Genomic DNA, 24,611 nt, shown 5'->3' on the forward strand with positions numbered 1-24,611 from the left:
AACTGGGCTCAGGGGCGGTCCTCTGATTTTGTTCAAATCAAAAGGGAATTGGATTTTCCTTCATTAAACAGTCCAAAATCATATTACACAATTTTACAAACAGTATCACACTCACTCATTCATCTTATACAACAATTAGATGTAAACCTCATATCTGAGGCTATTATATAAACAGCGTTATGGTAATGTGGCCACACCGTCTCCCATGAGCTTCCCCAAGTTGTAACAAACGGACCAGTTCGTAGCTGGATTCTTCACCGATCTTTTATACTTTCTCCAGAACATGAAATTTGTTTGTACCTCAAGTTCTGTGAGGTGGAAGAAATTCCTTTGTTCTCTATGAAAATTTACTCTGCCTCTTATACTGTGTGGCCATGTGGCAGGGTCTTCTCCTCAGGAATTTACGACCCATCTCTGACCACAGCAGCCTAGTTGAAGGAGGCAAGGGGGAGGCAGGGAGAGGGGGCAGGCTATACCCAAAGAGGGCAACGTCATGACACTAGTCAAGGATCATATCACCTCCACCTTACCTGTCACCCTAGACCCACTTCAATTTGCCTAGTGCCCCAATAGTTCACAGACGATCCAATCGCCATTGCACTGCACACTGCCTTATCCCATCTGCACAAGAGGAATACCTATGTAAGAATGCTGTTCATTGACTATAGCTCAGCATTCAACACCATAGTACCCTCCAAGCTCATCATTAAGCTTGAGGCCCTGGGTCTCAACCCCACCCTCTGCAATTGGGTCCTGGACATCTTGATGGGCCACCCCCAGGTGGTGAAGGTAGGAAACAACATCTCCACTTCGCTGATCTTCAACACTGGGGCCCCACAAAGGTGCGTGCTCAGCCCCCTCCTGTATTCCTTGTTCACCCATGACCGCGTGGCCATGCAATTCTCCAACTCAATCACCAAGTTAGCAGACGACACAACAGTAGTAGGCTTGATTACCAACAATGACGAGACAGCTTACAGGGAGGAGGTGAGGGCACTCGGAGTGTGGTGTCAGGAAAACAACTTCTCACTCAACGTCAACAAAACAAAAGGAGATGATCGTGGGCTTCAGGAAAAAAGCAGAGGGAGCACCCTCCGATCCACACCGACGGGACAGCAGTGGAGAAGTTAAGTTCCTCGGCGTACACATCACGGACAAACTGTAAATGGTCCACCCACACAGATTGTGTGGAGGAGAAGGCACAACAGCGCCTCTTCAACCTCAGGAGGCTGAAGAAATGTGGCTTGTCACCTAAAATCCTCACAAACTTTTACAGCTGCACAATTGAGAGCATCCTGTCGGGCTGTATCGCCGCCTGGTACAGCAACTGCACCGCTCACAATCACAGGGCTCTCCAGAGGGTGGTGCGGTCTGCACAACGCATCACCGGAGGCAAACTACCTGCCCTCCATGACACCTATAGCATCCGATGTCACAGGAAGGCCAAGAAGATCATCAAGGACAATAACCACCCGAGCCACTCCCTATTCACCCCGCTACCATCCAGAAGGCGAGGTCAGTACAGGTGCATCAAAGCTGGGACCGAGAGGCTAAAAAACAGCTTCTATCTCAAGGCCATCAGGCTGTTAAACAGCTTTTACTAACACAGAGAGGCTGTTGCCTACAGACTTGAAATCATTGGCCACTTTAATAAATAGATCACTAGTCACTTTAATAATGTTTACATATCTTGTATTACTCATCTCATATGTATATACACTGTATTTTATACCATCTTTTGCATCTTGCCTATGCCGCTCTGTCATTGGTCATCCATATATTTATATGTATATATTCTTATTCCATTCCTTTACTTAGATGTGTGTATTAGGTAGTTGTGGTGGAATTGTTAGATTACATGTTAGATATTGCTGCACTGTAGGAACTAGAAGCACAAGCATTTCACTACACTCGCAATAACATCTGCTAACCATGTATGTGACCAATAAAATTTGATTTGATGTGTGTTTGCGTGCGTGTGTTTCCTCGTGTGTTCTCGTATGTGCTTTCCTGTGTGTTACCGAGTTGAGAGACTGAAAACAAGAGTGGTAACAATGTCATTGTGCCTCTGTGCCTAGCTGCCTTGTCTCCTACTCCCTATTCATATTTTTGCTCTTCCATTTCTCACATTCTTCGTAATTCGTCTGCCTTAAAAGGGATACTTTGGGATCTACTTCCCCAAAGTCAGATGAACTTGTGGATACCATTTTCATGTCTCTGTGTCCATTATTAAGGAAGTTAGAGGTAGTTTTGCAAGACAATTCTACCTAGCATTAGCATGATGGCTGGAAGTCAGTGGATGTATGCTTTAAGACATAAGGACTTAAGGTGAATTGAATGGTTGACTGCCATCTACTGTCTCTCCCCTCTCCATACACCATCTCTCTCCTCACCTCCCCCTCTTAGATCTCTACTCCCCTTCCTCCATCGTTCACATTCCTCATCTCTAACCATAGACAGGACTCTGTCCAAGGAATGTAAACGGTAGGAGGTGAAACAACATACATGTCATCTTTCTTTCTGAAGAACGATGTGTCATCCGCTCTTCAAACCCTCAAACATCTATCTCTTTAATCCAGCTTTACATTCAGGGTGCTCTAATGCACTCCAATGTTTCTACACAGCTGCTTCACATGTGCAATGTGTTGTACTACCCAGCATCCTTTGAATTCATGGTGTCAAAGACTTATCTGCCTAATAAAAGGTAAGGCTTATTAACTGGGGTTGCTTCGGCCTATCGGGAATGTACGTACAACCATGCTGAAAATGTCTGTGACCTTATGTCCATATAAGCTTTTTTTATATATCTTGAGCGTACCTGTTGGCCCTGTTCCTCCTTTTACTGTCCTTTTTTTTAAACTTCAAATATTTGTGGCTCATGAAGAAAGCTCCCATCATCCCAACATCCCATCCATCAGTGCCATCAATTGGCAACTTTTTATGGCCAACATAATACTGTGGCCAACCTAATACTGTGGCCAACCTAATACTTAACTTGAAAGTATGCAAACACACTTGATATACCTTTAAGGTTTGTCTTCCTTTAAATCATTACCTAGCTTCTTCTTACAGACCAACCAGACATGAGTTTATGAGCCATGAAGTCCTTTGGGAAGGATGGGGAGAAACACGTCATGTTACTGTCAATGTTGTTAACACAACTTGAATAAACCAAACTAATATATCCCAGTCAATTTGTTCTTTAAAATACATTTGTCAATTTGAGATTTTTTTTTAAATCAATGTTTCCCTGGTTATACTGTAAATGCAATAGGCTGCCTGTCGTCATACAGTCATCATACTGATAGATGTTATCACGTCTGATAATGGTGTAATTTGAATATTTATATTGTGTCAAACGAACCATGGTGATGAAATAAATATAATTTCCAACCCATTTTAGAAAAGTATGGTCCCCTTGGTAGGCTGCTACAAAATTATTGGAGAACCTGGCAGGATAGGCTGCTCCAAAATTATTGGAGAACCTGGCAGGATGCCTTGAATGTCCCATGACTAAATAAACTAGACCACACATTGAAAATACACTGAACAAAAATATAAACACAACATGTAAAGTGTTGGTCCCATGTTTCATGAGCTGAAATAAAAGATCCCAGAAATGTTCCATACGCACAAAAAGCTTATTTCTATCAAATTATTTACATCCCTGTTAGTGAGCATTTCTCCTGCCAAGATAATCAATCCACTTGACAGATGTGGCATTTGAAGAAGCTGATTAAACAGCATGAACATTACAAAGGTGCACCTTGTGCTGGGGACAATAAAAGGCCACTCTAAAATATGCAGTTTTGTCACACAACACAATACCACAGGGAGCATGCAATCTGCATGCTGACTGCAGGAATGTCCACCCAAGCTGTTGATATACATTTGAATGTTAATTTTTCTACCATAAGCCACCTCCAACATTGTTTTTGAGAATTTGGCAGTACGTCCAACTGGCCTCACAACCGCAGACCACATGTATGGCGTCGTGTGGGCGAGTGGTTTGCTGATGTCAACGCTGTGAATAGAGTGCCCCATGGTGGCGGTTGGATTATGGTATGGGCAGGCATAAGCTACGGACAATGAACACAATTGTATTTTATCAATAGCAATTTGAATGCAGAGAGATACTGTGATGAGATCTTGAGGCCCATTGTCATGCCATTCATCCTTCGCCATCACCTCATGTTTCAGCATGATAATGCATGGCCCCATATCGCAAGGATCTGTACACAATTCCTGGAAGCTGAAAATGTCCCAGTTCTTCCATGGCCTGCATACTCACCAGACATTTCACCCATTGAGCATGTTTGGGATGCTCTGGATAGGTACAACAGCGTGTTCCAGTTCCCACCAATATCCAGAAACTTCGTACAGCCATTGAAGAGGAGTGAGGCAACATTCCACAGGCCACAATCAACAGCCTGATCAACTCTATGTGAAGCAGATGTGCCTTTTTGCATGAGGCAAATGGTGGTCACACCAGATACTGACTGACTGGTTTTCTGATCTACGCCCTTACTTCTTTTTTAAGGTATCAATGACCACCAGATGCACGTCTGTATTCCCAGTCATGTGAAATCCATAGATTAGGGACTAATTTATTTATTTAAATTGACTGATTCCTTGAACTGTAACTCAGTAAAATCTTTGAAATTGTTGCATGTTGAGTTCATTTTTTGTTCAGTATACATACATATACTTTTTAATAGACATTTAGTTCATGGTCAGGTAAAAAAATATATAAATTACTTGCAAATGACTCACCGGTTTGATGGCTGCACCTGCCGCGATAGCTAACTTTCCAACCAGCGCGCAGATGTAATGATTGTCCTGTGCTTTTCACGTCTTCCCACGGTTTAGTCGGAAAAACTACAGTCTAATAGCCGTTTTAATTATACGTTTACCAGTCTTCCTGATATTTATATTTTTTTACATTTAACTTTGTCCAATTAATAAAAATAAATGCAGACCATCCGAATTCCTCAAACGTCTACAGGTAAGGTGCCATGTGTCACTTGATCTCCAGAAGGATACCCGTTTGACATTTTGTTTGTCTCGCTCTGTGTATGAGTCGCCACTCCCACGATAATGCTTGGCTAGCTGTAAGTGTTTGTAGCCTGTTACTCAGTTTCGCTAGACATGGCTGTTTGCGCATCTCCTCTCACCTGTATGTACTGTATGTGTGGGTGTTCATGCGTGCGAATTACAAATATACTGAACACCTTTAACACTTATTATATTATGGTCCTTTACTTCAATTTTAATGTTTGCCTAATTCCAAACTCACCTCTCTTGCGTGCTCGAGTGCGTCTGTTTGTGAGTCCTCTATGGCAACGGGCATGTGCTCTGTAGGATGCACATTGGAAGGAGAGAGGGCATGGGCAGATTCAGGAATTTACAGTGTGTGAAAGCTCTTTATTTCCTTGGCACCCTCTCTCCAAGAATGCTGCTGACTCCTTGGATCCTGCTCATCTTGGAAGTGCCAACTATTCAACCCCGTTTCAAAACCTCTATACCCTTTTATAAACCCAGAGGAAAATGGCAACAATTCCCCACCCTTCCATAAGAATATGAGGTTGACAGCCTGGAACCAATTTAGAACATTTAGAAAAAGAACTGAAAGACTGAAGTTTGTAGGCCTCACTTCTTCTAATCCATTTGTCTGTTACAATGAACTTTGACAATGATTGTGATGTTAACTCTAGGTTCGCAGTGGTCAAGTTAGATACGGGTCGCCGTTCACTGACTGTCTTGACCTCATCATGTGCCACAGAAACTGATAACTCAACCAGTGCAAGTAGTCTGCTGTCTTTAAAAAATGGTGGGCTTTCAAAGTAACAAATGTGTGTATATACTGTAATAGCTTTAACATCATAGACTAACATTTTCTTATTCACCATCACACAATTCACAAAACATGGTTGTTGTCAGTATTAAACTCTCATTATTATATATATTTCTTTAAAACAAGCCTACACAAGGTTATAAAGTAGCTTTCCCTTTCAAAAATGACTATAAAATTGACCTTTGACATAAGCCAAAGATGGTTGAAATGTTCAATAAAGTATATCGAAGATGAAGTTTGATAAGGCTTTTAAGGGCTCTACACACTAAGACTACATTACATGTCAGTGTCGAACACGGCTGTAGCTGTGTATAGTACAGTAGCTCTGTATAAACTTATATCTACATTCTGACACAAATAATGTATCCACTTAAAGGCAGAATTAGAAAAACAGGCCTTCTATTTCCAATTGTATGGCTTGTATAGTTCCCTAATTTCATGTGAAACACTCAATTAACAATTTAGTTACCAAGTACTTTTTCTAGTTAATTGTATGAAATGCAAATGTCTCAAACTCAAATAAAAATGAGTTTGGAATAGTCTTGACCTTTGACAGGCATACAGCAGTCAAAAATATCAGAACATGTGGCAGAGGCTAAATGATATAACCACATAATATTGTAAGGCATAATAATTGCAATTCGAGGTTAGCTATAAGTGTGACACTCTATCCCGTGCACCAAAACAAAAGTTTTGGCATGTTCAGAAAATAATTGTGTCAAACTTAAAAGGCACAGGTAAATACATAAAAGGCACAGGCAAATGCTAGGTCAAATGGGGGTGAAGTGTAACAGAAGCAGTTTGGTAAACTACAGCGGTTTGATCAGGAACGGTGTCTGAGACATTAAGATTCAACTCTGTGGACTAACACTGGCTTTAGGCACCTGCACATCAACGGGTTCGTCACTCGTATTGTCACTGGCATAGTCAGTCATTCTGTAACTCAGACTATTGTTGATTGGTGCACTCACAAAAGCCTTCTCTCCATTTCCCCCATGGTGGGATGGATAGCGGTGGTCTGAGGCTGTGTTAGTGACCCCAGTGGTCTTCTTTAGGAACTGCTGCTGAGTCTGCGGCGAATGAGAGAAGCAGGCTTGGTCTCCGTGTCCTCCTGGTCGCTCTCACACTGCCTCTGACAAGGGGACAATTGCAGAGATATTCAGACATAAGCATATCAACAGCCTCATTGATATGTTGATATTGAGAGTATAATAAATGGATTTATAACGGTTAAATAAAGGAATTGTAACATTATGATGAAATATGGGTGCAATATTTCATTGTAGTTTTCCAGTTTTTGTTCTTTCCCTGGCATATAAATGATTAGTGTATTACGATTTATTAAAATTGGTGTTATTGATCGCCCAGACAGTACCCACAGCTAGTTATATAGGTCTTAGTCAGACTTTAAGAACAGGGCAGAAGCCAGCATGTCCCCTGGTCTAGACCCAGTCCTTTCTGCTCTCTCTTACCAGTTCTGGGTCCTCCTGGGACCTGCTTTTACACTGCAACTGCAGGCGAAATAATCTATTACACGCCCACACCATGTTATATGACATCTAGAGAGAGAGAGAGAGAGGGGGAGGATTTAAAAAGGGTATTGAAAGAGGTGTCCACAGAAAAACAAGGCAAATATGATGCAATACAATGTCCGGACCAGCAGGTGTCCCCCTCTCACCAATATTGTAGGACTAATGCAGATATAAGGTAGGAGAAAAGAAGAGGAAGCTACTTTGGAGTATTGAGATGCACTACTGGGCCTCACCTTCCATTTCCTTTTGGCGTTGAACTTCTTGAAGCTTTTCATGTTAATGGATGACCGACTTCTGTTATCCGCCTGTTTGCGTGTGAGGGGCTGATAAACAAGGAATTAACGTGCTATTTTAATAGACGCTTTATCCAAAGTGACATGCAGTTCACAGCTTTTCAGTGTGAATCATACTCACAACTTAAGCTTTCCTACTCAAACCTTCAGCACAATAATGTGCTTATGTTGGGTTTATGTATTGAAGTTAACCCAATCAAATCACAATTCTCTCTTCTCTCACCTTGATCCAAGGGTGTACTAGACATTCATCCGCTGTCATTCTCTCTCTGTAGGAGGGACACACATCATTAAGTAATAGACTGTTGCATGGTATACAGAGGTTATAGACAATAACCATATCAATGAAACGAATAAATTAATGAGTGATCGTTTGTTTACATTGGGTCTTTGACCAGTAGTTTCTCAATAAAGTCTTTGGCCATGGCGCTGGTCTGGGTGAAATAGTTCTCTTCAAACTCATAGATCATCCCCACGATATTCTTTAGTGTCTCCTCGTCATTATCTCCTTGAAAGGGAGACAAACCACTCAACCTGTAGAATAGGGGGGTATTAAAGAATATGTGTAGCTACCAGAGGAGGCTGGTGGGCAGAGCTATATGAGGACAGGCTCATTGTAATGGCTGCAATGTAATAAATGGCATGGGAGTCAAACGTGGTTTCATGTTTGATACCGATCCATTTATTTCATTACAGACATTACAATTAGCCGGTCCTCCTATAGCTCCTCCCACCAACCTCCACTGGTAGCTACGGTATGTACATTTCAAATTGTCCACTTGTTTTGCATACTCACAATATGTAGGTTATCACACCAATACTCCTGGAGAGAAGAGAAGAGCGATATGAGTGACTTTGTGTGCACAAAACGATTTACCCTGATAGTCAAGGCAGCGGGGACATTTTGTTTGGTTTTTCTAATGAATAACATTGTAGTAATGGTTACCAAATGTCGGCTGCCTCGCTCAGGGGTTCATAGTTAATCACCTCAGGGGCTGGGAAGAAAATGGAAAGGGAGAAGGGGGAGAGGGAGAGAGAGAAAGTGAGAGATAATGAGATACACATAATACAATCCAGCCTTATCCAGAAAAACAGAGTGTGTGTAACAGAGGAAAAGAACTGATAGTAAAAGAGAGAGACCTCTTTTGTAAGGACTTGAGAATACAATAGAGGAGAGTAACTTCCGTTTGTCACAAGTCACTGTCATTGTGTTAGGGAAACACTGGGTGACGCTAACACTGCTGTTGCACAATATAATGGCATTCTCTAATGATTAATAATGAATAAATGCTCTAAGGACGTCATTGTAAATAAGAATTTGTTCTCAACTCACTTGCCTAGTTAAATAAATAAAAATGTATAAATAAATCCTAAAATCTTACAGTAGAACACATGAAAATGTGCAACTAGTTGGGGAATGAGTGGGTTATGGTAGAACCCATGGCCCAACAATAATACCCATGCAACCCTCCTGCCCTCTCTTAAAGTAATCATTCCGTTACACTCTTTGTGTTGGCGACTCAGGTTGCATCACGTATTTCAGGCCTGTTGAAACTTCTCACCTAGTCACACGTCTCTCTCTCACTACCCCCAGAGCCCCACCACACGCTCTGATGTCACATCCTGTCCACAACCACACTACTACCCCTTGGAAACTGTCTCCATGGAAACCTCAGCACCTTTCTAGAGGCTCATGCTAAATAAAAACTAAAACAGACAGGAAGACACACTGTACACACATCAAACATACACACCATAATCACACACGAACAAAATGCTCACATAACATGAGACACATACTGACTGACACAATTTCCACCAAACAAACAAAGACGGTAAACGTGGAATGTTCCACATACCGATGTACTGTGGGGTCCCAGATAGGCTCCTGTACTCCTCCCCCTGTTTGAGGCGATGGGCCAGTCCAAAGTCAATGATCTTGATGTGGGGGTGTGGCATCGTCTTGTCAGCCAGCATGATGTTCTCTGGCTAAATGGAAAACAGAATGTTACACACACAATGCCAAATCCTGATGGAATTAAAAACAGCCCAAATGTGTTTAGGCAAGGGGCAACAGAGTCAGGAAACTGTGTGTCTCACCTTGAGGTCAAAGTGGGCAATGTTCTTAGTGTGCATAAAGCCCACTCCCATGAGGATCTGCTTCAAGAACTCTATGGCCTCCTCCTCAGACAGGCTCTCCTTCTCTGCTATGAAATCAAACAGCTCCCCGCCACTGATACTAGAGCAGAGAGAGAGAGGGAGGAGGGGGGGCAGTGAGAAAGAAGTGGTAAAAAAAGTAGATAGAATTAAGTAGATGTAAATTTGTCAGGAGAATATCTTCATCACATACAGATGTAGGATATTCATTTGATCACTCTGTTGCAGGAGACATTTAAAACTTGTAATATATTTGAGGTTTAAAAGGCTTCCGAAGTTTGTATTTTCTATTTTGAAATTTCAGACTTGATTTTCCCTTAGGAATAATGTATCAACCCCTACACAAATGTCCATTAATTATAATCCACAAAATAATTCACATTTCTTGTTGCTGCAGGATTATTTCCTTGCTGTAGCAAGCTGGCTCAAATTAAGATCCTACATCTGTCGACTTATAATAACTAGACCAAGTTATGAAAATGGCATCTCATTCCTATTAAAGTTACTCGAAAGTGAATCAGCCTAAAAGTTTGCTTCAAGATCTTATATTCATGCGCTCTTGTTTCCTGGAGTGCAGCACCAGTTTGGTTACAGTTGTGAGTGTGTCTGTATTTGGGGGGGGGCTATTGTTCAGTTATATTAACAAGTTTTGAGTTGTCTGTCTGGCCTGGACTATTAGATCAATGCTAGTGATGACAGGAGGATTAGATGGGCTGACGGGACCAAGTGCTTCTCATTGTGTTCCCATTAAACAGGGTGGGAGTGAGAGTGGTGCTCCACGCAACTATTTCCATCCCACCTGCTGAGGGGGAAGACAGACAGATAGACAGAGACCAGCAGAGGTCTCCCCCTCCCTCCATCTGTCCCCACTTGACTCACAGCTCCACGATGAGCACGACCTCGGCGCGACTCTCAAACACATCCCTGAGGGCCATGACGTTGGCGTGCTGCAGGCTCTGCAGTATCTCCACCTCCCTCTCCACACTCTTCCTCTCCAGGCCCAGGCGGCTACTGGCGCTCCGACGCAGCTTCAGGAACTTCCCCGCCCAGTTGACCTTGGACGCCCGCTCCAGCACCGCACGCACTTGCCCAAAGTGACCACTAGAGGGGGGCAGAGAGGGATGATATCGTAGGAAACGTTTGCATTGTGCTCTATATTACGCTGAACTACTCCTGTGATGCTAATAGGCCTAAAGCTAGTTTGAATGTTTGATTAGAGTGAATAACAGAGAGGGGCATTGCACCTTTCTAGTACTATTTACTTAGCAGTGTATTCCTAGCATTATATGTAAATTAAGTGAAATTCAAATCAATTCAAATGAACATCAATTCATGTCTAGCGCTGTTCCATTCTCTACTCCAAACCTTCTCACTCACCTGCCAAGCACCTCTCCAATCTCATAGTAGTCCTCCACATTCTGCAGCTTAATCTGAGCCATGGTCTTGCTCTTTTTCCCTCTTCCCCCCCCCCCCTCACACTATTTTTCTGGTTGTTTTCCAGAGCTACTGCACTCTGTAGAAGTGAGGGAAGAAAGAGGGATGACAGAACAGATTTGGAAGGTAAACTCAAATGTATTTCAAATATAGAAGCAAGTAAGTCACCAGATAGCATCAGGAACCATGGAAGAATGCCGGGACAATAAACAGTACTCTGTGTGTAGATATAATTATGTCAAGCGTATAGCAGCAGATAAACTAATGGAAACAAACATGGACATAAATTGAAAAAAGGCACACACACGCACACCAACCCACACAACCATGGTCGCTGGCAGATGTTTTGGGTTGGCATAGGGGGAGTGGGGCGTGGAGCGATTTAAAATAAATGTATTTATCATCATCCATACTTTGCGCAACTATGCACACAAGAAAACAGCCAACCCCCATGATTTGTATCACGTTACAGTTTTTTCAATCACTTTGATGGGATTTTCACACGTATGTCACAACTGTTAGTACACAACTCAAAACAGATCCTCAAAAAGGTAGTTGTTTCACAACTCTAAGCACTTTTTCAATTGACTTGATTCAATATCAAGTGCTGAAGATTTGCACTGTAGCACGATTGAAATCTAGGCCACAATTCAATTTGTATTGTGAAAGTTCAACGCTATAGCGCGATTAAAATTGATAGGTAATTTCTGATTGAGGCAAAATATGCAGAGTTTACCGTGAATACAGTCTCCCCGAAAGCGGGAACAGTGCCTTTCATTTTAAATCACGCTATAGCAATTTGATTGCAAATGGGATAGAAATCAAGGATATTTTCAGTAAATGTTTATGGGTAGTGCCAGTGTATTGCCTAATGTGAAAACAGTGTAATATTGTCACGCCCTGACCTTAGAGCATTTTATTTCTCTATTTGGTTAGGTCAGGGTGTGATGTAGGGTGGGCATTCATGTTTTATATTTCTGTGTGTTTCGACGAGTGTGGTTCCCAATCAGAGGCAGCTGTCTATCGTTGTCTCTGATTGGGAATCATACTTAGGCAGCCTGTTTTGCCACCTTAGTTGTGGGTAGTTGTCTGTGTTAGTGGTCTGTATAGCCCTAGGGAGCTGCACGGTCGTTTCTTGTTTTGTTGGCGACATTCTTAATAAAGGAAAATGTACGCTTACCACTCTGCACCTTGGTCCAGTCATTTCCCTGACGATGTTCGTGACAAATATACTGTCATTGACAGTACTGTAGCCTATTACATTCAAAGGACAATTTTGCATCTTGCATTTATTTCTATTAGATTAACTGTTAGTTAAAACAACTACATTGAGAAGATATCATGATGTGTTTTGGTGATTAAATCAAGGTTCTCATGGTATTTCACAATACAATTATATTTTGGATCAATGGTTGTGTGATGAAAGTCTACAAACTAAATTAATACAAAATATATGGTTTTGAATATAAGATGTTGCTGTTTTACAAGTCTTACCAGTTTGGAGTTTTTTACTAAGAGTTTAGAAAATTCACCATATATTTGTGAAAACATCACCAAAGCGATTGGAAGGGAAAAAGACAACTACACCTCTTCCTTGCATTTCATGTGTGTGTTTGATGGTCAGTCCTGCATGAACACTGATAACTTGGAACAAAAGCAGGCACTGACTGCGCCCATTATCCCGATGTTTTATATAGAACAGACATTTTCTGCTGTGTGTGTGTGTGTGTGTGTGTGTGTGTGTGTGTGTGTGTGTGTATATGTGTGTGTTTGATGACATCACCTTGCATGAGGTATGGAAGTTGTTTATGAATGGTAGTGGTTAATAGAGATGTTATTACGTCACGTTAATGAATGCTGAACAAATGTTCCACTATAGCTTGTTAATTTTAGCAACGAAAACCAAATAATTATTCTTTACACACAACCACCCAACCACCAACACACATCCTTCCCTGCTGATGCTGGAGCACAAAGGCATGCTCTGTATCTGTAAATATTTACATGTCACCGGAAATAACATTCATTTATCAGTGAACGCCCCAATGTGCTGTCAGCACACACACACTAACTAGCCAGGGGCCAAAGTGTTCTGCTTAACCACAACACAGATGAGAATACTTCTGTGAAAAAGAGAAAGACAGAGAGGTGTGTCCATATGCCCTGTGCATGTACAGTATGTGGCCTGTATGCAGGGTCTAGGGGTTTCTACTGTGTGTGAGTGATGCATGGCATGATAACAGGTTCCAATCAATAGTCGGATGATAAATCAATGTACTCCTCACACTCAGTCATGGCAAGCTCTATCACTACATATCCAATTGTATTTGTCACATGTGCTGAATACAACTGGTGTAGACTTTCCTGTGAAATACTTGTTTATGAGCCCTTCCCAACAATGCAGAGTTTAAAGATATTAATAATAACTAAAGAGTAGCACAAGAGGAAGAAAATAAAATACACAAGAATGGAGCGATATACATGGAGTACCAGTACCATATCAATGTGGAGCTATATACAGGGAGTATCAGTATCAGATCAATGTGGAGCTATATACAGGGAGTACAGTGCCTTGCGAAAGTATTCGGCCCCCTTGAACATTGCGACCTTTTGCCACATTTCAGGCTTCAAACATAAAGATATAAAAAAAAATAATGAGGAATCAACAACAAGTGGGACACAATCATGAAGTGGAACGACATTTATTGGATATTTCAAACTTTTTTAACAAATCAAAAACTGAAAAATTGGGCGTGCAAAATTATTCAGCCCCCTTAAGTTAATACTTTGTAGCGCCACCTTTTGCTGCGATTACAGCTTTAAGTCACTTGGGGTATGTCTATCAGTTTTGCACATCGAGAGACTGAAATTTTTTCCCATTCCTCCTTGCAAAACAGCTCGAGCTCAGTGAGGTTGGATGGAGAGCATTGGTGAACAGCAGTTTTCAGTTCTTTCCACAGATTCTCGATTGGATTCAGGTCTGGACTTTGACTTGGCCATTCTAACACCTGGATATGTTTATTTTTGAACCATTCCATTGTAGATTTTGCTTTATGTTTTGGATCATAGTCTTGTTGGAAGACAAATCTCCGTCCCAGTCTCAGGTCTTTTGCAGACTCCATCAGGTTTTCTTCCAGAATGGTCCTGTATTTGGCTCCATCCATCTTCCCATCAATTTTAACCATCTTCCCTGTCCCTGCTGAAGAAAAGCAAGCCCAAACCATGATGCTGCCACCACCATGTTTGACAGTGGGGATGGTGTGTTCAGGGTGATGAGCTGGGTTGCTTTTGTTGCTTTTGATGAACGTTTTGCATTGTTGCCAAAAAGTTCAATTTTGGTTTCATCTGACCAGAGAACCTCTTTTTCACATGTTTAGTGTGTCTCCCATGTGGCTTGTGGCAAACTTTAAATGACACTTTTCATGGATATCTTTAAGAAATGGCTTTCTTCTTGCCACTCTTCCATAAAGGCCAGATTTCTGCAATATACGACTGATTGTTGTCCTATGGACAGAGTCTCCCACCTCAGCTGTAGATCTCTGCAGTTCATCCAGTGATCATGGGCCTCTTGGCTGCATCTCTGATCAGTCTTCTCCTTGTATGAGCTGAAAGTTTAGAGGGACGGCCAGGTCTTGGTAGATTTGCAGTGGTCTGATACTCCTTCCATTTCAATATTATCGCTTGCACAGTGCTCCTTGGGATGTTTAAAGCTTGGGAAATCTTTTTGTATCCAAATCCGGCTTTAAACTTCTTCACAACAGTATCCCGGACCTGCCTGGTGTGTTCCTTGTTCTTCATGATGCTCTCTGCGCTTTTAACGGACCTCTGAGACTATCACAGTGCAGGTGCATATATACGGAGACTTGATTACACACAGGTGGATTGTATTTATCATCATTAGTCATTTAGGTCAACATTGGATCATTCAGAGATCCTCAATGAACTTCTGGAGAGAGTTTGCTGCACTGAAAGTAAAGGGGCTGAATAATTTTGCACGCCCAATTTTTCAGTTTTTGATTTGTTAAAAAAGTTTGAAATATCCAATAAATGTCGTTCCACTTCATGATTGTGTCCCACTTGTTGTTGATTCTTCATTTGAAAAAATACAGTTTTATATCTTTCTGTTTGAAGCCTGAAATGTGGCAAAAGGTCGCAAAGTTCAAGGGGGCCGAATACTTTCGCAAGGCACTGTATATACAGGGAGTACCAGTACCAGATCAATGTGGAGCTATATACAGGGAGTACCAGTACCAGATCAATGTACAGTAGCAGAGTGAACAGTCTATGGCAATTTGGGCCTTCCTCTGACACCACCTGATATAAAGGTCCTGGGTGGCAGGGAGCTCGGGCCCCAGTGATGTACTGGGCTGTTCACACCACCCTCTGTAGTGCTTTGCTGTCATTTACATACCAAGCGGTGATGCAGCCAGTCAAGATGCCCTCGATGGTGCAGCTGTAGAACTTTTTGAGGATCGAGGGCCCATGCCAAATCTTTACCGCCTCCGGGGGGGGAATAGGCACTGCCGTGCCCTCTTCATGACTGTGAGGTGTGGACCATGTTGAGTCCTTAGTGATGTGGACGCCGAGGAACTGGAAGCTCTCGACCCGCTCTACAATAGCCCTGTGGATGGGATGGGGGCGTACTCTCCCCTCTTTCTCCTACAATCCATGATCAGCTACTTGGTCTTACTGAAGGTGAGGGAGAGGTTGTTGTCCTAGCACCACACTGGTAAGTCTCTGACCTCCTCCCTGTAGGCTGACTCATCGCCAGCTGTCATCAGGCCTACCACAGTCGTGTCATCAGAAAACTTGATGATGGTGTTCAAGTCGTGTGTGGCCACACAGTCGTGGGTGAACAGGGAGTACAGGAGGGGACTAAGCACACAGCCCTGGGGGGGGTGGCCCTGTGTTGAAGGTCATCGTGGCGGAGGTGTTGTTGCCTACCCTCACAACTTGGTGCCGGCACGTCAGGATGTCCAGGATCCAGTTGCAGAGGGACAGGTTCAGTTCCAGGGTCCCTAACTTTGTAATGAGCTTGGAGGGGACTATGGTGTTGAAGGCTGAGCCCGTAGTCTAGGAACAGCATTCTCACATAGTTATTTCCCCCTTTGTCCAGGTGGGAGAGGTCAGTGTGAAGTGCAATTGAGATTGTGTCTTCTGTGGATCTGTTGGGGCAGTATACAAATTGGAGCGGGTCTAGGGAGTCTGGGATTATGTTGTTGATGTGTGTCATGACCAGCCTTTAAAAGCACTTCATAATTACAGTCATTTAGGCAATGGTGGTCAGCTCTAAACATGTTGGGATGATAGACTGGGATAAAGAGATATTAAAAATGTCTGAAGACGCTTGCCAGCTGGTCTGCGCATGATTGGAGAACGCGCCCTGGTATTATGTCTGGCAGGAGGCCTTGTGATTGTTAACCCCGTAAGTAAGGAATACTTAGGATAGGATAAAGTAATCCTTCTCACCCCCCCCCCCTTAAAATATTTAGATGCACTATTGTAAAGTGGCTGTTCCACTGGATGTCATAAGGTGAATGCACCAATTTGTAAGTCGCTCTGGATAAGAGCGTCTGCTAAATGACTTAAATGTAATGTAAATGTGATATTCCCTCAAAGCGATCATAAAAAGCATTTTGCTCGTTTGTGAGTTCTGCATCGCTGGGCAACTCATTGCTGGATTTCCTTTTGTAATCCATTATCGCCAACAAGCCCTGCCACATAAAATGCGAGTTGGAGCCGGTGTAATAGGATTCCTACTATATTGTTATTTTGCATGTTTGATGTCTCGTCAGAGGTCGTATCGGCCTTTCTTGTATGCGTCCATGTCAGTGTCCCGTTCCTTGTAAGCGTTAACTCTGGCCTTTAGCCCAGTGAGAATATTGCCTGTAATTCAGCACCCCCAAACACTTTCCTGCGGCTATGGGCTTTTTTTTGTCTATGTGTGTGTATCTGCGTGTTGTGTGTGTGTGTGAGCTCGCACCTGTGCGTTTATCTGTCTAAATGTCTTTCTGACAATATACATTGATGCAAATTGGGAAAAATATGGTAAAAAAAACAGGATGTGTGTGTCTGTGTGGTGTGCATGCATACATGTGAAATGACAACGTGTCTGTATGTGTGCTAGTTTGAAAAGAGAAGAGTCTGTGATGACAGGGTGTTTGTGTCTTTGTTGCAAGACAATGGCAGGACATGTGACATGTTGTAACGTCTGCTTCCAACTCACACTCTCAAACACATAGATCGCCTGCACGCAGCTCACTTTCCAGCCCACTTTCCAGCTCACACTCTCAAACACCTAGATCTCCTGAACGCACACACACACACATGGAATCATGTAGTAATTTATTTGTATTTATTATTTAACTAGGCAAGACAGTTCAGAACAAATAGTTATTTACGACGGCCTACACCAAACCTGGACGACGCTAGGCCAATTGTGCGCCACCCTATGGCACTCCCAATCATGGCCTGTTGTGATACAGCCTGGATTCGAACCAGGGTGTCTGTAGTGACGCCTCAAGCACTGAGATTCAGTGCCTTAGACGGCTGCACACCCGGGAGCCGAAAAATGTGTTAAACAAATCAAAATATATTTGAGATCTGAGATTCTTCAAAGTAGCCACCCTTTGCGTTTAATGACAGCTTTGCACACACTTGGCATTCTCTCAACCAGCTTCATGAGGTAGTCACCTGAAATGCATTTCAATTAACAGGTGTGCCTTGTTAAAAGTTAATTTGTAGAATTTCCTTCTTAATGATACAATCAGTTGTGTTGTGACAAGGTATGGGTGTTATTAGGAAGATAGCCCTATTTGGTAAAAGACCAATTCCATATTATGGCAAGAACAGCTCAAATAAGCAAAGAGAAACAACAGTCCATCATTACTTTAAGACATGAAGGTCAGTCAATCGGGAAAACTTCAAGAACTTTGAAAGTTTCTTCAAGTGCAGTCGCAATAACCATCAAGCGCTATGATGAAACTGGCCCTCATGAGGACTGTCACATGAAAGGAAGACCATTTACATTACATTTACATTTAAGTCATTTAGCAGACGCTCTTATCCAGAGCGACTTACAAATTGGTGCATTCACCTTATGACATCCAGTGGAACAGTCACTTTACAATAGTGCATCTAAATCTTAAAGGGGGGGGGGAGAGGGAATACTTATCCTATCCTAGGTATTCCTTAAAGAGGTGGGGTTTCAGGTGTCTCCGCTGTCCTGGCGTCGTGAGGGAGTTTGTTCCACCATTGGGGGGCCAGAGCAGCGAACAGTTTTGACTGGGCTGAGCGGGAGCTGTACTTCCTCAGTGGTAGGGAGGCGAGCAGGCCAGAGGTGGATGAACGCAGTGCCCTTGTTTGGGTGTAGGGCCTGATCAGAGCCTGGAGGTACTGAGGTGCCGTTCCCCTCACAGCTCCGTAGGCAAGCACCATGGTCTTGTAGCGGATGCGAGCTTCAACTACAAACTACAAAGACCCAGAGTTATCACTGCTGCAGAGGATAAGTTAGAGTTAAATGCACCTCAGATTGCAGCCCAAATAAATGCTTCACAGAGTTCAAGTATCAGACATCAACTGTTCAGAGGAGACTGCGTGAATCAGGCCTTCATGGTCGAATTGGCTGCAAAGAAAACGCTACTAAAGGACACCAATAATAAGAAGATACTTTCTCGGACCAAGAAACACGAGCAATGGACATTAGGCCGGTGGAAATCTGTCCTTGGTCTGGTGAGTCCAAATTTGAGATTTCCGGTTCCAACTGCCATGTCTTTGCGAGACACAGTGTAGATGAACGGATGCTCTCCCCATGTGTGGTTCCCACCGTGAAGCATGGAGGAGGAGGTGTGCTGGTGTGGGGGTGCTTTGCTGGTGACAGTCTGATTTATTTAGAATACAAGGCACACTTAACTAGCATGGTTACCACAGCATTCTGCAGTGATATGCCATCCCATCTGGTTTACACGTAGTGGGACTACCATTTATTTTTCAACAGTACAATGACCCAAAACACACCTCCAGGCTATATACGGGCTATTTGACCAAGGAGAGTGATGGAGTGCTGCATCAGATGACCTCCACAATCACCTGACCTCAACCCAATTGAGATGGTTTGGGATGAGTTGGACCGTAGAGTGAAGGAAATGCAGCCAACAAGTCCTCAGCATATGTGGGAACTCCTTCAAGACTGTTTGAAAAGCATTCAAGGTGAAGTTGGTTGAGAGAATCCCTAGAGTGTGCAAAGCTGTCATCAAGGCAATGGGTGGCTACTTTGAATTATCTCAAATGTAAAATATATTTTGATTTGGTTTTTTGGTTATTACATGATTCCATATGTGTTATTTCATAGTTTTGAGGTAGTCACCCGTAATGCATTTCAATTAACAGGTGTGCCTTAAAGTTAATTTGTGTGTGAACTTGTGACTCTGTGCGTGTGACTCTGTGTATGTGCATGTGTATTTGACTGCATATCATATGCATGACCCATTCTGGTCCACTAGACTACTGTAATACTATTAAAACGTCTACTCCAGTTCATCCATTGTCAAGGACTGACCGTCCAAATGGAAAACATACAGATGCTGTATCTTCATTTGAGCCAGTTTCACACAACAGGAAAATAATCCTGGAGCAACAGGAAATGTGAATTGTTATGTGGATTATAATCTATGGACTTTTTTTGTAGGGGTTGATACCACAGGAGGCTGCTGAGGGGAGGACGGCTAATAATAATGTCTGGAACGAAGCAAATGGAATGGCATCAAGCACATGGAAACCATGTGTTTAATCTATTTGATACCATTCCACAGATTCCGCTCAAGCCATTACCACGAGCCTGTCCTCCCCAATTAAGTGTCAACCAAACTCCTGTGGTTGATTAAATTTCTCATTAAGGCAAATCAAGTCTGACATTTTAAAGTGGAAATTAAACTTTAGAAGCCTTTCTAAGCATTGAATACACTACATGTTTGCATTTCCTGTTGTCCAGGAACATTCCTGCAACAACAGGATGATCAAATTAAGATATGGCATCTGTATAGCCCCCGAGATTAGGACACAGATATGGAACATAGATTTGGTGATACCCTAAGACAAGTAGAAAAAGAGAGAAAAAGAAAGAGGGAGAGAGAGATTGAGAGATGCTGCATGAATGAGAAGTGGGTTATTTATATCAAACAATAGTGAGAATTTACATAGAGGGGGAGGTGGATGCTTTGGCCACTTGTGTGTGAAAGATAGTCTAACGTGGCATCATCCATTCCATTGTCACTTGTTGCAGGCTTGAAAAGTTGATGCGTAATTTGTAACATTGTAACAGCTGCGTCCATGGGTTTTGTATACATTACATTTACATTTACATTTAAGTCATTTAGCAGACGCTCTTATCCAGAGCGACTTACAAATTGGTGCATTCACCTTATGACATCCAGTGGGACAGTCACTTAACAATAGTGCATCTAAAACTTAGGGGGGGGGTGGGGTGAGAGGGATTACTTAACCTATCCTAGGTATTCCTTAAAGAGGTGGGGTTTCAGGTGTCTCCGGAAGGTGGTGATTGACTCCGCTGTCCTGGCGTCGTGAGGGAGTTTGTTCCACCATTGGGGGGGCCAGGGCAGCGAACAGTTTTGACTGGGCTGAGCGGGAGCTGTACTTCCTCAGTGGTAGGGAGGCGAGCAGGCCAGAGGTGGATGAACGCAGTGCCCTTGTTTGGGTGTAGGGCCTGATCAGAGCCTGGAGGTACTGAGGTGCCGTTCCCCTCACAGCTCCGTAGGCAAGCACCATGGTCTTGTAGCGGATGCGAGCTTCAACTGGAAGCCAGTGGAGAGAACGGAGGAGCGGGGTGACGTGAGAGAACTTGGGAAGGTTGAACACCAGACGGGCTGCGGCGTTCTGGATGAGTTGAAGGGGTTTAATGGCACAGGCAGGGAGCCCAGCCAACAGCGAGTTGCAGTAATCCAGACGGGAGATGACAAGTGCCTGGATTAGGACCTGCGCCGCTTCCTGTGTGAGGCAGGGTCGTACTCTGCGGATGTTGTAGAGCATGAACCTACAGGAACGGGCCACCGCCTTGATGTTAGTTGAGAACGACAGGGTGTTGTCCAGGATCACACCAAGGTTCTTGGCGCTCTGGGAGGAGGACACAGTGGAGTTGTCAACCGTGATGGCGAGATCATGGAACGGGCAGTCCTTCCCCGGGAGGAAGAGCAGCTCCGTCTTGCCGAGGTTCAGCTTGAGGTGGTGATCCCTAAATAACAAAAGAAATGGCCAACATCGCTTGATCTCCATCAGTTGGAACCAGACAGACAAGAGGGAAATGGCTCCTCATAAATAGGCCTATTCAAATAAACGGATTTTGGGTTTGAGGAAAAAGTTTGTCGGCGGTGGTAATAGTTAAAACTACTCACCCAAATAAATTCACGATAATCTCGGGCGCCGCTTTGATGTGAGGTTGGTCGTGTCACAACTTTCTACTTCTTCACCGGTGTAGTAGGCTTTACGAACTCCCGAATTTAAAGTAAATGTGTCTCCCTTGAAATTAAATAATTAGGTTGTGCCGTATTCTGACAGCAACCGGTTACCGTACCGGGGAGAGAGTAGTAGCCAGACTAGTTCGACGGCTCCCTTTATTTCAATGCTCTTTGGTTACCCAAGCCTACAGGGGAGCTAGAGATACGCGACATATACACCATAGCAAGCCCTCGCATACTTATACATTTTTAAACCACATCAATATTCCTGTAGACTATAAAAGGTGACTGTGGTGGCCCTGAATCAATCCACTGATTAGTCTAGTACAATTTCTTGGATATGTTGCGTGCAATTTGCAAATCTGCCTACTGCACAGTACACTGGAGTTGTAGCCTATTGTGTGATGTGGTATAAAAAGGCAAGGTTGGGTAGGTAACTTTCTAAATGTAATCCGTTAGTTACTAGTTACCTGTCAAACATTGTAATCAATAACGTAATTTTTGATTACCCATACTCGGTAACTTAATCTAATTAGGCTACTTTCAGTTTGCCATTAATAGGCATTAGAAGAATACCAAAAGGATCCATCAGACACATTTGGTGTGTCATCATAGCGGTGTCTCTGACTTTTGGTCAGATGATCACATACACGAACACTAGATGACTGATAGGGGCGCTGTGTTGAAGCCACCATGCCTCCATCTTGGACCCCCACCATTGAGAAAAAATATTTTGGAAGCTAAAGAAATGCATTTATTAATGTCTACATTCGTTTTTGCCTCATTTATTCTATTACACACGCCTTAATGCATGAATAAGGCCACTTTAATAACGTTTACATATCTTGCATTACTCATCTCATATGTATATACTGTATATACTGTATTCTATACTATCTTTTGCATTTTAGCCTATGCCGCTCTAACATTGCTCATCCAAATATTTATATATTCTTATTGCATTCCTTTACTTAGATTTGTGTGTATTAGGTATTTGTTGTGTAATTGTTAGATATTACTTGTTAGATATTGCTGCACTGTCGGAACTAGAAGCACAAGCATTTCGCTACACTCACAATAAAATCTGCTAACCATGTGTATGTGACCGATTTAAAATTTGATTTGAAATTATATGTGAGCTAAACATATTAAAATATATATCTCAGTTTCACCTAATTTCCCACCTGATTTATTTAACAAAAGACTAATCTCAATAGGTGGTCGAGGTAAGTAAAGACATGACAAGTGGGGGGGTGGGGGCCCTTTAGTGGGGGCCCTTTCCTCTTTTGTTCTCTACTGCTGCTCTATTGTTCCTCAAGCAAGTGGGGGGGGGCCTTTAGTGGGGGCCCTTTCCTCTTTTGTTCTCTACTGCTGCTCTATTGTTCCTCAAGCAAGTGGGGGGGGTGGGGGCCCTTTAGTGGGGGGCCCTTTCCTCTTTTGTTCTCTACTGCTGCTCTATTGTTCCTCAAGCAAGTGGGGGGGTGGGGGCCCTTTAGTGGGGGGCCCTTTCCTCTTTTGTTCTCTACTGCTGCTCTATTGTTCCTCAAGCAAGTAGGAGGCTGACGATATCACGGATTCCCAGCAGACCAACTCCTTGATTTTTTTTTTTTTTACCCCTTTCAGTGATATCCAATTGGTTGTTACAGTCTTGTCCCATCGCTGCATCTCCCTTACGGAATCGGGAGAGGCGAACGTCGAGAGCCGTACGTCCTCCAAAACACAACCCTGCCAAGCCGCACTGCTTCTTGACACACTGCCCGCTTAACCCAGAAGCCAGCCGCACCAATGTGTCAGAGGAATCACTATACAACTGGCGATTGAAGTCAGCGTGAATGCCCTTGACCTGCCATAAGGGGTTGCAAGAGCGGGATGGGACAATGACATCCTGGCCGGCCAAACCCTCCCCTAACCCGGACGACACTGGGCCAATTGTGCGCCGCGTAATGCGTCTCCCGGTCGCTACCGGTTGCGACACAGCCCGGGATCAAACCCGCGTCTGTAGTGATGCCTCAGGAACGGCGATGCAGTGCCTTAGACTGCTGCACCTCTAATTATTTTTTTCCCCTTTAGTGTGTGTACTTTACTGTAATTATACTTGGGATGTTGCTTTTCAACAGTAAAAGGTTTTTTAAAATCCCGTAGGACATCTTTAAAGTATAATTTTTAGAGATGACTAATGTTACTATCTGGCTTTCATACCATCATGAACACCTAATCATCCCCAGCTTCCAATTGGCTCATGTATCCCCCACAATGACCTTTAACTATTCCCCAGCTCATTGCTGTAAAATGAGAACATGTTCTCAGTCAATTTACCTAGTAAAATAAGGGTTAAATAAAATATAAAATTAAATAATGTCCCCACAATAACATAAAATAAAACATTTAATTGAAATACTTTAGAATTCCATTCATTCCTATGTAGGACTGGTCTTACAGGGCAGTGCCAATATGGCCGAACGGTTGCTTCAAAGCCTTTCAATGGCCAATACATAATATCAGCAATCCAGGGTTTATATACATCATTTGTTCACACTTGCTCAGGTGGAACAAACTTACACTTGTGCATTTTTTTCAGTGCATAATTTCTGAATTGAAAAGTAATCCATGAAGTAATCTAGTTTTTCAAAAGTATCTGTAATCTGATTATTGTTATGTCTCGTGGGTTTCATAACCACGCGTTTATAACAACTCAATAGTGACGATAAGGAAAACGGAATTCAGCTCAACAATTTATATGAACGTGCTCATCTCAACACACATTACAACTATGGTGCAAATAGTACAACTCTAATACAAAACAATTACAATATTTTTGCAGTTAACATCACTGATAAGTTGTTTTTTTGTAATCAGATTACATGTAACTGAT

At 42.8% G+C, this 24,611-nt stretch overlaps 2 protein-coding genes across 3 annotated transcripts in view; one reads left to right on the forward strand and one right to left on the reverse strand.

Annotated features, from left to right (window-relative positions):
- Positions 1 to 4,798: 4,798 nt before the first annotated feature.
- LOC123997811 (transmembrane protein 79-like) overlaps positions 4,799 to 24,611 on the forward strand; it is a 30,728-nt gene continuing 10,915 nt past the window's right edge. Inside the window, exon 1 of the mRNA XM_046302384.1 lies at positions 4,799 to 5,005. The gene's annotated coding sequence lies outside the window, so the exon portion shown is untranslated. The remainder of the gene's footprint in view (positions 5,006 to 24,611) is intronic.
- LOC123997812 (death-associated protein kinase 2-like) lies at positions 5,286 to 22,063 on the reverse strand. Of its 2 annotated transcripts, XM_046302386.1 has the most exons (12): positions 21,677 to 22,063; positions 11,214 to 11,349; positions 10,716 to 10,937; positions 9,780 to 9,918; positions 9,539 to 9,668; positions 8,626 to 8,674; positions 8,476 to 8,502; positions 8,061 to 8,213; positions 7,903 to 7,948; positions 7,620 to 7,709; positions 7,327 to 7,413; positions 5,286 to 6,986 (listed from the first exon to the last, which is right to left on the reverse strand). In XM_046302386.1, the coding sequence occupies exons 2-12, from the start codon at positions 11,273 to 11,275 to the stop codon at positions 6,906 to 6,908; spliced, it is 1,086 nt and encodes a 361-aa protein (XP_046158342.1). In that variant the 5' UTR covers positions 11,276 to 11,349; positions 21,677 to 22,063; the 3' UTR covers positions 5,286 to 6,905. The 2 variants fall into 2 exon arrangements, with proteins under 2 accessions (XP_046158342.1, XP_046158343.1); XM_046302387.1 differs by lacking the exon at positions 21,677 to 22,063 and having other exon boundaries at positions 11,214 to 12,263.

Source organism: Oncorhynchus gorbuscha, linkage group LG15 (genome assembly GCF_021184085.1).
Source record: "Oncorhynchus gorbuscha isolate QuinsamMale2020 ecotype Even-year linkage group LG15, OgorEven_v1.0, whole genome shotgun sequence".
Classification (NCBI taxonomy): domain Eukaryota; kingdom Metazoa; phylum Chordata; class Actinopteri; order Salmoniformes; family Salmonidae; genus Oncorhynchus; species Oncorhynchus gorbuscha.